The 14,139-nt window shown below is 42.2% G+C and overlaps 1 protein-coding gene across 8 annotated transcripts in view; it reads left to right on the top strand.

Annotated features, from left to right (window-relative positions):
* The window catches only part of LOC105485316 (myosin XVI), a 703,391-nt gene that overhangs the window by 582,237 nt on the left and 107,015 nt on the right, over positions 1-14,139 (top strand). For all 8 annotated transcript variants that reach the window (XM_011747599.2, XM_071081051.1, XM_011747600.3 and 5 more), the window contains one exon: positions 11,228-11,330. In XM_011747599.2, coding sequence (XP_011745901.2) covers positions 11,228-11,330 — 103 coding nt within the window. The remainder of the gene's footprint in view (positions 1-11,227; positions 11,331-14,139) is intronic.

Here is a 14,139-nt window from a genome sequence, read left to right as displayed (position 1 = left end):
TGTGAAGTGTCACAATGTCTTTGTTTGAATGGTGCATCTGTGTTTCTAAAAGATGATAGCAGCCTGTTCTCCCTAGTTCGGAAGTAGAAGGGAAATCTGTTGGCCAGCCCCAGAAGCAGTAGCCCTGGAAATGTCGTAGTGATAACACAAAGACTTCTTCCTCCCTTAGCAGAGCCATGTGCAGACCATGGTGAGAACTGAGAAGCCTCATATGGGTCCCTGTAGATGTGAAAATAAACTCAAGACCAAATTTGAAGCCTCAGCACTCAGGAGGTACAAAAGCCATCGCAAGATATAGTTGAAGTCCCCTTTCCATCTTTCTTGTAAATATGCAGGGCGGAGTCACGGGAACTGAGGGAGAGGACTGGTGAGCTCTATGGCTGTGAGTCCACGTGTCTGCTGACAGGCTCCAGTTCAAGGGCACGGCAGGTGCCAGGGATTGTGGGCAGATGGGAGGTGACATGACTGGTCCTGATGCAGAGGACCCTCAGGAAGGGGCAGAAGGCAAGAAGGGGTGGGCAGGGGTGCATGGTGAAAGGGGGCCCTGCCGTGCGGTGTGGGTGTGCGGAGGCTGCAGGACAGCGGAGGAGACCCACAGCAGGACAGACAGAACTACACTGCAATGATCGGTGGGATATTTCCTGTCAGAGTCATGGGAAGGAGGGAAAAAATGTGCACGTGTAGAGAACAAAATCGATTTCTGTGTGAACTAGAACGTTTTTGACAACTTTGTCTCTGCTTTCATATCCTTTTCCTTAAAAGAAAAAATAACTAGTCCTCCCTTCTTAGGGGAAAAGCACTTCTGCAATCCCCACCTCTCCCCGTCCCGTTTCTCTTTCTTATCCTTTCCGGCTCTCCACATTGAAGCAGGTTTTATCTCTCTCCCAAGCCCACTTGTGCTCCTTTTTCTTCATACTTCTCTCGGTTTTCATGATGTATGTCAGTCTTGTTGCTAGGCAGCTGTTATGTTCAACCCACCATGCAGCCTTCTGAATGCTGGAAATTAGCCCCAAATAGCTTGAAAATCACCCTTCCGCACCTGCTCTGTGTTTACTGTGAAAGCAGGAATATGAATATAAGTTCATAGAATGGGGGAAATGCATCCATATGTAGCCATGGGCAGACAGCCACGTTTGTGGTGTCCATAGCAGGTATGGACACCATGCAGTGCCCCAGGGAAAATGCCCAGGAGTAGTTCTAAAAGAAAGTACATCCTCATTCTATGAGAGCTAAAATTTCTAAATAAGATAATCTGGTGGAAAATGGAAATATACAAAAATAAATATGAATAGCATGTAGACATTGTGTGTATTTCTACAAATGTTGCTGCCTGCAAGCTTAGTCAGTTTTTCCTTGCCTCTGAAAAACAAAAAGCACTCATTGATTCTATCCCACCCTCCAGCTATTGGTCTTTTCTTTGATTGATGTTAAGAACCACCAGCTGCTAGTGTCTTGATGCCATTGTAATCTAGTTTCTCCCATGTCTGACGTTGCCATTGACGCCACAGTCACCAAATCCCACAGCCCCCTCAGTGTGCATCTGCTTCTCTTCCTCTGCAGCGTTCAGCACTGCAGACCACATTTCCAACTTTGCCTTCCCTTGGCTCCTCTGAAATTGGACGGCTCCCGTCCAGTCCTTTCTTTCCTGCTTCTCCTTTCCCCTCCCCTTCACCACTCTCTTTCTCTGTCAACCCTCCAATAGGTAGCTCCTATGACATTCGATTTTTCTCCTTCAGTTTTTCTCTTTTTATTGATTATTCAGTCTTTCTAGAAGAGCAGGAGGTTAATGGTTCTCTCCAAATATTATTTTATTTTTCACAATAAAGTAATTGGAATATAACCATAATAAGATAAATAGTATAATTTCTTGAAATAAGAAAACCACATCTTTTCTGAGGTATAATTTTGGTCCAAAAAAGTCTTGCTTTATATTTGACCATGTGCAGTAAAATTAGAACATTGCTTTACACAGCCTAGTGATCTTGGCATTTCTTGGCAGAATATATTGCTCATAGTAAGTGTTCAATAAATACTTCTCAAATAGAATTAAATTTCTAAGGCGTTTCAGACTGAAACAACGTAAGTTTTACTTTCATAACAAAATTTTCCTTGAGAATGAAGTGGTAAAACCAGTATTTAACAGAGACATTTTCAGAGAAACTGCATCTGAGGTTAATAAACATTAGCTTGATAAACATACATTATATTTTCTAAGAAAATGATTCTCCTACTTCCTGATAGTGTTTGTTTAAGTAGTCAATTAAAATTCACTGTGTTTTAAAATCAACCTAAATGCCCATCAGTGAGAGATTGAATAAAGAAAATGTGGTACATATATACCATGGAATACTATGCAGCCATAAAAAAGAATGAGATAATGTCGTTTGTGGAACATGGATGGAGCTGGGAGCCATTATCCTTAGCAAACCAACAGAGGAACAGAAAACCAAATACTGCATGTTCTCACTTAGAAGTAGTAGTTAAATGATAAGAACTCATGAACACAGAGAAGGGAACCACAGACACTGAGGCCTACTTAAGAGAGGAGGGTAGGGAGAGGGAGAGGAACAGAAGAGATGACTATTGGGTACTGGGGTTAATAGCTGGGTGATGAAATAATATATACAACAAACCCCATGACAGATGTTTACCTATGTAACAAACCTTCACATGTACCCCCAAATCTAAAATAAAAGTTAAAAAAAAGAAGTCATCATGTTTAATCTGAATCCTGTGGTGACTGCATAAGCTATTTTTATCTCTAGGTCCCTGATACACAGGATATCAAAGTTCCCCTTTATACTGGAAGGAACAATCACTTTGGAAGAGAGAAACACTATTTCATCACTTTCCTTGAGTTCTTTACACCTTTTACTAGTTAGATTTTCTCTGCCTTTTCAATTTCAGCCTGTCCTTGTAAAAATGTAGACTCCAAAATGAAGGCGATCTATGATATGGCTCTTTCACTTAGAATTTTGTAAGATACTATGATTTTTTTTTTTTTTTTTTAGTGTTATAGTCACAATACGTGAATGTATGGAAGCATGTTTTTATGCTTGAATCCTTGATGTTGAGAATGTACTTGACGAATAAGGCTCATGTTAGATAAATTTTCATTTAACTATGATAGAACTTTTTTGAAACCCCACACTTAGTATACACTGGCAACTTAGGATGCAGACTGACAAGAAGAAGGGGAAGTTGAAAGTGGTCACAAACCCATCACAAGAAAAGTGGGGCAAATGGAGCATCTAACATAACACAGCTTGAGGTTGGAACCCCATGAGGTCATGAGCATTCTGCACCATCACGGAAGCTGCATCCGTTTCCCAAATGCTCAGTACTGCCCTGTCCAGTCAGACAGAGGTGTATGGCAGTAAAGAATCCAGCCACAGATGAGTCATTGGCAACCAGGAAGGTAATAAATCTAGTGTGGGGGACTGGCTGATGTTTGGTCAATGTCTCCTTACGGAGCTCCACCCAAATTTCTCCTTTTCGCTTCTCCTCAGTCGCAGTATTCCCCTCCTGTTAAATAACATTAGTCTGGAGAATAAATGCTCTTCTCTGTCTACTACACTGCGGGAAATGTCAGCCACAGCCTCCAGTTTATTAGGTCAAAAACCTTGATATCATCCTCTCTTCCTGTCATAGCCACGTTGATCCATTCACCAGAAAATCCTGCTGGGGCTACCCAAATACACAGAGAGCCCAGCACGTTTTTACCACTTCTGTCGCCATTGCCTTGGACCAATGCCTCTCACCTGGACTATAGGAAGGGCCTCCAGATGGCGGCCCTGGCTCTTTCCTGCCCCTCTCCAGGCCCACTCAGCCTCACAGTATCAAGGATGCTTTTCTTCAAAGTCGAGGAACAGAGTGTGCTGAAACCTCACACCCAGGAATCGGAGTCTGAGCCGAGGTCCTGATGGTCACCTGCAGGATTCTGATCCTTACCCCATTACACTGACCTTTCTAAACTCATCTCCTACAGCTCTCCTCTCCCTTCCTCTTCTGCAGCCACACTCGACTCCTTGATATTCCCAGAGCGGCCATGCACCATCCCCACTCCGCCAGGACTGCAGTCCCCTAGAGAAGCCACAGCTGCCTCCCTCATTGTCAGGCATCTGCTCACAGGGAAAGCCTTCCTGCTTTATCTTTCTCCACATCTCTCATTGGATTTGACACACTTCCTTATTTACTTTATTTGTTTAAGAGTTGGGGTCTCTGTCATCCAGGCTGGAGTGCAATGGTGTGATCATAGCTCACTGCAACCTCAACTTCCTGGGCTCAGTCCGTCCTGCCTCAGCCTCCTGAGTAGCTGGCACTAAAGGTTTGCACCACCATGTCTGCTTAATTTTTAAAATTTTTTGTAGAGATGGGGTCTTGCTGTGTTCCTCAGATTGGTCTCATACTCTTGGCCTCAAGCCATCCTCCTGCCTTAGCCTCCCAAGGTGCTGGGACAACAGGCATGAGTCACCGTGCCCGGCCCTTATTTACTTTTCTTTATTATTATTATACTTTAAGTTCTGGGATACATGTGCAGAATGTGCAGGTTTGTTACGTAGGTATACACGTGCCATGGTGGTTTGCTGCACCTATCATCCCGTCATCTACATTAGGTATTTCTCCTAATGCTATCCCTCTCCTAGCCCCCCACCCCCTGACAGGCCCCAGTGTGTTCTCATTGTTCAGCTCCTACTTATGAGTGAGAACATGCGATGTTTGGTTTTCTGTCCCTGTGTTAGTTTGCTGAGAATGATAGTTTCCAGCTTCATCCATGTCCCTGCAAAGGGCATGAACTCATCCTTTTGTTATGGCTGCATAGTATTCCATGGTGTATATGTGCCACATTTTCTTTATCCAGTCTGTCATTGATGGGCATTTGGGTTGGTTCCAAGGTTACTTTTTAATTCTACCCCTACTACCATAAAGGGCTTTGGCTGCTTATTCCCTGCTAGATCCCAGCACCTGGGACCATCCCCAGCACAGACTTGGTGCTCAGTCAGTGCTGGTGAATTGATTGATTGATCCTGAGCAAGTGAACCACAAACTCCGATTCCAGATATGAAACTAGGTAACAGTTGTTCCCCTCATCCCAAACCAGGATAAGGCAGGAAGAGCAGGCTGGCTGGAAAGGTTCATGTTTACTTTTTACAGTCCATTGGTTTGCCTCAGACACAGAGGAAGTGAAGCCTAAATATAGGTGTCTTCAGTGGATTGAGGTGACCTGTCTGTCTTGGATGACAGATGCTGGGACAGCGTGGGGAGTGAGAGTAGATAAGTACCTCTCCAGCTGCTCCTGTGCTCAGGACTAAAGTCCTGCTCCAGGCTCGTGAACCGTATGGCCTCAGAACAAAGTTACTGGGGGAATGTGTTTTAACTCAGGAATGGAATGTGACCCTGTCTTTCTATCCGGTGACACCACCTATAGAAAACACTCACATTCCAAAAGACAAGATGTTTTACATAGAGTATCTCATCCTGTCTCAGGTGATCTTTTTCTTTAGTTGACACGTCAGAATTATACCATTTTAAGTGTCAAAAGAACAATATAAAATGAGAAAAAAAGCATCAGGTGCATTATTTTTCATTCTGACTTGTTAATACTATATTCAGATGCTTGAATTATATCAATTAAATTCTTGGTTATAATTAACAAAGTTCCAGAATGAGAGAATTATGAGAGAGAATAAAAAAAAGAGTGATTTCATTTCAGTGTATTACTCTGGCTAAATGTTAGAAACACATGGCTTTCCTGAGAGCATGAATGAGTTCACTGTTAAAGAGCCTCCAGGCACTGAAGGCCAGCAAACGAAGACTTCTTTTTTTTTTTTTTTGAGACAGACTCTTGCTCTGTCGCCCAGGCTGGAGAGCAGTGGCACGATCTCGGCTCACTGCAAGCTCCGCCTCCCAGGTTCACGCCATTCTCCTGCCTCAGCCTCCCGAGTAGCTGGGACTGCAGGCGCCCGCCACCACGCCCAGCTAATTTTTTGTATTTTTAGTGGAGACAGGGTTTCACTGTGTTAGCCAGGATGGTCTCGATCGCCTGACCTTGTGATCCACCCGCCTCGGCCTCCCAAAGTGCTGGGATTACAGGCGTGAGCCACTGTGCCCAGCCACAGACCAAGACTTCTTATTCCTACATGTCCAATATCGTGGTGGTTACTATTGAATTTTACTTCTTCAATTTTTAAGGGTAAATCTTATCCTTTTTCACTCTAGAACCATCCAGGGTTAGGACTTGTTAGTTGTCATCAAAACTGTAGCAATGGTGGTGAAGAGCTTGGCCCTGGAGTTAGATTGTCCTGGGTTCAATTTCAGCTCAGCCACTTTCCTCATCTGTATCAGCTTCCCAGTGCTGCCGTAAGCAGGCACCACAAACTCCATGGCTTAAAGCAATAGACCTTTCCTCATCCAGCTCTGGAAGTGAGAAGTTCAACACTGAGTTGTCAGCAGGGCTTCCTCTGAAAGTCTGGGTGGCATCTGCCCTGGCCTCTTCCTGGTCTCTGGTGGCGGCCATAGATCCTCAGTGTTCCCTGATTGCAGCTGTGTCACTGACACCTCTGCATGCATCATGTGGCCCTCTGCTGTGCATCTCCCGTGGCGTTTCCCTCTTCTTTTCAGGATATGAGTCATATTGGATTAGGCCCCACCCTAATGATCTCATCTTAACTTGAATACTCTACAAAGACCCTAAACATCACGTTCACTTATCTTGCACGGGGGGGACACAGTTCAGCCCATAACAGCATCCCTGTGAACTTGGGTAAGTGAATGAATGCCTACAACCATTATCTGTCTCACTATCTAAAGATGATTGTCATCCAGGCCTGCATCTGTGAGGAGGATGTGAGGTGATATGAAAAGCCCTTTGCATTCATTCAGGGTTCAAGAAATGCGACTTACCATCTCCTGCTCCACAGCCCCATGTCTTGACTATCATTTATTTAAACTTGCTACATTCAAAGGCAAGCTAGGAGACACCATAAAATGTACAAAGATATCCCCTTACTCTGGGTGAACTCACAAACTTTGAGGAGAGGTCAGAGTTTGTAACACAGAATAGAATTTATGTCTCGTCTGGAGAAATGCAAACAGACAGTTCTGAGGGAGGGCAGAGCGTTGCTTGTTAGGTGACTTGCCAAGGGCATTATAGCAAACTGGTTACAAAGTGGGAACCTAAATCTCAGTTTTCAGATTCCCAATTCAGTTTCTTTGCTATTTGAACACACTGTACAATTATATCACTTGTCGCCTTTTAACCACTCAGACATTATCAAACCTAACCCATGTTTGCTCATAAGAGGTACTAATGTCAGCTGGGCACGGTGGCTCACACCTGTAATACCAGCACTTTGAGAGGCCAAGGCGGGTGGATCACCTGAGGTCAGCAGTTCGAGACCAGCCTGGCCAACATGGTGAAACCCTGTCTCTACTAAAAATACAAAAATTAGTCGGGCGTGGTGGCGGGTGCTTTAATCTCAGCTACTTGGGAGGCTGAGGCAGGACAATCGCTTGAACCCAGGAGGTGAAGGTTGCAGTGAGCAGAGATAGCACCATTGCACTCCAGCCTGCATGACAAGAATGAAACTCTGCAAAAAAAAAAAAAAAAAAAAAAAGTACTGATAGCATGTGAGAGAATCATTAGGGGATGCCCATAGCCTTCTGGGTGGGTGGTCCACATTCACTGCCCTTTGCACAGCTTACTCCTGTTTCCCAACCCTCTACATATCCCACATCATACCCATTTGCCCTGCCCTGTTGTACAGGGGAAATTCCCTTTCTTCTTCTGCAGAAACCCCAATAAAAATTAATAAAGTAAAATAAAACACACAGCTACCAACTTTAGTACATGGCATGTAAGAAATCACATTCTTGTCACCCATCAAAAGCAAAACAATTCATGAGTACTTCATCCATCAACAAATCACTGTAGTCCATTTAGTGTGAGCAAAATAATGAGCCACCTTTTTCATATCCTTGCCTCTGGCACTGCAATTTCAGTCTCAGTTACTTCAGTCTCAATCTCTGTTACTTGCCATTTTTTGTTTTTATGCTTTCCTATGCACCAAGTTTGATACGTGAGCAAAAATCCATCTATGAGAAGGAAGGGTGGTTGCTGATACTGATAAATTCATTCTGGTTTATGGCTAGCAAGATTATGAGGATTCTCAGTCCTGGAAAAGTCATACACTGACTTTTCAGTGAGAATGCTGAAGATTTAAGAAAGGAGATAAGAAATGTCTCCAGCTGAGAAGGTAACTGGGTACTGTCTTGGTCAGTTCAAGCTGCTGTCCCAAATTATCATAGACCATGGTGGCTCCTGAGCAACAGAAAGTGCTCATAGTCCTGGAGGGTGGGAAATCCAAGATCAAGTTGTCGGCAAATTCAGTATTCAGTGGAAGCTCGCTTCCTGGTTTGGAGAGAGAGCCTTCTTGTTCTCTCTATGGACGGTGTTCTCACATGGTGTTAGGTTAGTGCAAAAGTAATTGCAGTTTCGGGCCGTGAACATTAGGTCATTATAACTAGACTCAAACACATCTTTATTAATCAAAATAGGGACCATTACAATCAACACATTTTTGCCAATGCGAAGTAAGTTTTGTTTATCCCTGTAGCTTAAAATTCTGTGCTTTGAGAATCGACAAACTCTTGGATAGCATTTTCTGCATCCCGCCACTTGCGGAAGCATTTTCCCTGCGAAAAGTTGTTGAGATGCTTGAAGAAGTGGTAGATGGTTGGCGAGAGGTCAGGTGAATATGGTGGATGAGGCAAAACTTAGTAGCCCGTCTTTCCACTTTTGGTTGTGTGACGTGCAGCCAGGCGCTGTGATGGAGAAGAATTGGGCCCTTCCTGTTGACCAATGCCGGCTGCAGGCGTTGCAGTTTTCGGTGCATCTCATCTATTTGCTGAGCACACTTCTCAGATGTAATGGTTTCGCTGGGATTCAGAAAGCTCTAGTGGATCAGACCAGCAGCAGACCACCACACAGTGACATAACCTCTTTTTCGGTGCAAGTTTGGCTTTAGGAAGTGCTTTGGAGCTTCTTCTTGGTCCAGCCACTGAGCTGGTCATCGCTGGTTGTCATATAAAATCCACTTTCGTCGTGCATCATAATCTGATCAAGAAACGGTTCATGGTTGTTACATAGAATAAGAGTACTTTGAAACAACATTTTTTTTTTATTCTCAGTTAGCTCATGAGTCACCCACTTATTGAGCTTTTTCACCTTTCCAATTTGCTTCAAATGCCAAACAACCTTAGAATGTTCGACCTTGAGTTCTTTGGCAACTTCTCATGTAGTTGTAAGACGATCAGCTTCGAGGATTGCTCTCAGTTGGTCATTGTCAGATTCCAATGGCCAGCCACTACACTCCTCATCTTCAAGGCTCTCATCTCTTTAGCAAAACTTCTTGAACCACACTGCACTGTATGTTCGTTAGCAGCTCCTGGGCCAAATGCGTTGTTGATGTTGTGAGTTGTTTCCACTCTTTTACGACCCATTTTGAACCTAAATAAGAAAATCGCTCGAATTCGCTTTTTGTTTTTGAGACGGAGTCTGCTCTGTTGCCCAGGCTGGAGTGCAGTGGTGCCATCTCGGCTCACTGCAAGCTCTGCCTCCCGGGTTCACGCCATTCTCCTGCCTCTGCCTCCCGAGTAGCTGGGACTACAGGCTCCTGCCACCACACCCGGAAATTTGCTTTTTATCTAACATTATTCTCATAGTCTAAAATAAATATAAAATAAACAGCAAGTAATAAGTCATTAGCAAAAAACATAAAGCAAGAAATGCACACTAACATGATGTATAACATAACCACATTTATTTAAGAATGTATTCCAATGTCAAATGGCAAATTTCAACAATGTGAAAACCACAATTGCATTTACACTGACCTTATAGGAAGGAACAAGCCTGTTTTCTTCAGCCTTCTCTAAGTGCACTAATCCCATTCATGAAAGCTCCATCCTCATGACTCAATCACCTGTCAAAGGCCCCACCTCTTAGTACCATCATATTGGGGGTTAGGATTTGAATGCAGGGATTTTGATATACGTTCTGTCCATGGCAGGTGTGTTTCCCAGCCTGTGTTACACTCCAGACTGTACTGCCGCACATGTGAGCCCTCGTTTACCCACAGTACCTGCCGAAATAAGACATGTGTGTGATTCCTGTGTGGCTGTCCATGGGATATGTCCCATACTCCCACTGCTTTCTCCAAGGAAAGCAAGTAAATAAAGATGTGTAGGCAAAACACTCCCTCCCTTAATTGCACTAAGGAAACGGAATAAACTCATTTTAGCAAATCCCAAATTTACTGCAGTGAACTTTAGATGAAGCACTAAGGTATTACACAGAAAATAACAGAAAACTGATGACTTCAGCTTTGGCATTGCATTTCCTTCAGCTTGCAGAACAGCCCAACATGAGAATCATAAACACAGAAGGCAACAGGATGCAACTGCATGTATCTTTGCTCATTTCCTTTTTGGTTTTCTCCTCTTCCTCCTCCTCCATTGTAGCCTTGCCTGTATCTCAGGTTAACCACTGTAAGCGCAAAGGGAATTTTGCATGGATTTTTTAAAGTGGGCGATATAATTTTAAAAGTCATTTTTGAAAAACCTATAGGAAACTATTATATTGCCATGAATTTCAGTTAAGGAATGGAAGTCAACTGGCCACTGATGCTTTGCAAAATAAAAATGTCCCAGAATATTTTCAATATTCAATATCTAATATATGGGGAAGAAGTGATTCTATCTCTCAAATAAGTATTCTGAATGAACATTTTGGTATTCCATTATTATAGACTCTAGTTACATCTGAATTCACTCTTAAGTGGCCATAAAGAATGCTTAAATTTCTTAAAGGATGTATTTTTAAGGAGCATGCCCAATGTTTAAAAATGGCTACTGGATTAATTTTCATATTTTCATTCCCTTCAAATTTCCTTTGGTTAAATGGTTTGAATTGCTCCATGACAGTGCTAAATATATATTAGAGGACTGAAAAATATATTTGATGCATTGTAAAAATGATTTCGCTTGTAAAAGATAAGGATTATTTCCAGTTCCCTAGTAAATGCACAGTGAACAGGTATTTGGGTATTCCTGGGATAAAGAAAGACGGGGAAACTTGGGAAACGATGTAACAAAGACAGCCCTGTTGAATGTGATTATGTGCTTGGCAAATGCAGTCACTGCTTTCTGTCTCTGCTGCTTTTCACAGGTATAAGCCGCTGGCTGATACGTTCCTGCGTGAGAAGAAGGAACATTTGGCTGCAGAGCGATGTCGGCTTGTTCTCCAGCAGTGTAAATTACAAGGCTGGCAGGTCGGTGACCTACAAGCTATGAAAATACCACTTTAGGATTTTAAATAAATGAGCTGAGTCATTGCAGGGAGCCACCAGAGTCTTCCTGGCAAAAACAAATTCCTTTGATGTGTTTGGCAAAGCGTGACGTTCAGTGTATTCGCTGGAAATTTGTCATTCTTTATGACTTGCTGATTTTAACATCTTGCAGCCAACATGAGGAAATCTAAGAGGCTCCCTTTACAACCATGACAGAAGCTCATGAGCCCCATTCTGTTTGCCCATGTGCCAGATTCATACCTTGTCACTAAAGCATTTTGTCGTATTTACCCATAGCAGGAGTCAGAGGAGCCAAAATTGAAGAACTAAGGTTGATTTCTGTGTGCAGAGTTGGTCTCTCACAAGTGCATGTTTGACCTGGACTTCCGTAGCTCGTTCAAGTCTCACTCAGCTCCCCTTTCTTCTGTTTCTCGTTGCCCTGCTTCTCACCTGCCTTACAGTGAAAATGTCACTATCCTTTGAACCTCATTTGTTGGCAAAAGCCTCATAATTGGAAACACTTTATTATAGTCTGTGATCGATTTGATGGCAGAACCTAGGGGCCAGTGAAAGCTATAGCTAGACTTGCAGAAAAAGAAAATAACCTGAGACAAAATTACAGGCAAATGTTCACCAGAAACAGGAGAAGATGGTTCCAGATCTTGTTAAATACGTTCAACAACATCAGAGTCCATCCTTGACTCATTTTAGGAAGAAGAGGTTTGAAGTGACAAGAGCAGATTAGAGCAGCAATGGGAAACCACGCAGTCCATGACACCAGGAATTATTTGGAAGTTTCTTGCTGTAAAACCACCAAAAGTGCGTAGGTGGCAGAAACAACGGTAGCTAAAAGCTTTGGTAAAAACATGACGATGACTGGAAAGTAGACATAATTTGCATCTTTAAAAAGTGATAGGGAGAATATCTATGAGTAAAAATACATGATAATTGATGAGTCAAAGGATGAGGACTTGGCTTTAGAAATGACATGAGCTCGTGATTCAGAATTGCTGAATAGGACCAAAAGTGGCCCAGTCTAAGCAAAACAGGGAGGGAAGACTGGATTGACACTCGCACGCTCATCTGTCTATGACAAAGAACAAAGAACCTAGAATTTTGGCATTGATGAGTAATGATTTAATTGTCTGTGCCACCCAATCTTTTTCTTTGTTATCTTTTTTCCTTTTCTTTTCTTTTTTTTTTTAAACTAATAATGAAATTTGAACTTTAAATAACAATCTGAAGGAGGAAGCTTACTCAGTCTGAAGTTGTCAGTGATGCACATCAGTGCCAAAAGATTGGGTAAAAAGGGAAGGAGGAAGAAGGAGGAATTACTAACCAGAAGTGATGTCCGCCAACCCCTCCAGAGTCAGTGACATAGGGGTGGGATTCACATATATCAGCGTTTATTCGGTCTATAGGTAACTGAAGTCAGTTCAACGGAATCACTGCTGAGATTTTGAATAAGTAATTATATAGTAGTAGTCCACCGATGATGTACCACTAAGGTATTCTTATTGTATTCTTTTGCTTTTAAAGAATACTTACAGATAATGATATACATATGTGTGTGTGTGTGTGTGTGTGTGTGTGTGTGTGTGTGTGTGTGTATCTGTGAGATAGATGTGTGTGTATGAGGGAAAGGGAGAGGGAGAATTTTTATTTGTAGAAGGAAGCAAGGGAATCTGGAATAATTCTTTCACTAAGAGAGTGATTGGAAGTAACCACAATACCTGAGCAGTGATCCCTCTGATAGACCACTGTAAAGTACCGGCCAAATATGAGAGGAGACTGGAAGACAAATCGGTACACCCTGCCAGCCATCATTTCTTCTGTATCTCTGCTTTTGCTAGGATACTTGAAATTGCAGCCGAGGATAGCATTAAATTGAAACATGCATTAGGACTTTCAATGAGAGTATTAACATTTTTTTAAATGGGAAAGGGATCCCATTTCATGGCACTATTTTCTCCACACTTTTCGCCTGCCTGAAAAGAAGCTGAAAATACAAGACAAAAAAAATTAAAAGGAAAGAGAAATAAATGTGCTTATTCACTGAGCATATTTACTTATGAGTTCCCTGTTGTCTAGTCAGAAAAAACAGTGTTTCTTCAGCTTCTTCAAGATGTAACCTATGATGTACTTTATACTACCAGACAAATAATCAACTTCACAGAAATGAAGCTTATTCATACTTCACTTTTATATTGGTCTGACAAAGGAAAAAAAGCTTTTGTTAAAAAAAAGTAAATAAAACAAAACAAAAAACACTCATTCCTAACCTGGAAAGTTAGACTCCTCAGTTGCAAAAGCAAAGCATTTGTTTGAAATGCATTGCTAGTTACAGGAAGAATTACTCCTAGTCTATTCTGTTTTTAATTGACACAGCAATTAAATCAGAAGCTGTTAGGCTGCAGGGACAACAAGGTTGCATCTGATGGTTAGTGTATCTGTAGCATTGTTTCCAAATTGCTGAGAGTTACAATGTGTGTTTTCATTAACCAGTCAGTTCATCCTTTAGTCCTGAGTGGTTAGCATGAAATGAATGGTTATTCTTTTCCATATTTTTAAAAGCAGTGCTGGAGGACCGAAGAGATTAGAATTACATTTTGCTGCGTTAACTTGTATACAGTGTTAGCTAGAAATTCATTTCTTTTAACTGAACATAGTAATTTCATTGTCATTCTAATGGGTCTTGGAGATCTGGCAGGTTCTGTCTTCTCTTTTTAACTTTAATCAGACCCTGTAGAAGGAAAGCCTTGAATCATCAATATGAGATTGTAACTCTGGA

This window comes from Macaca nemestrina, chromosome 16 (assembly GCF_043159975.1).
Source record: "Macaca nemestrina isolate mMacNem1 chromosome 16, mMacNem.hap1, whole genome shotgun sequence".
Lineage (NCBI taxonomy): Eukaryota > Metazoa > Chordata > Mammalia > Primates > Cercopithecidae > Macaca > Macaca nemestrina.
Note: the sequence above shows the minus strand (reverse complement) of the source record. Positions and strands in the feature narration are given on the sequence as shown.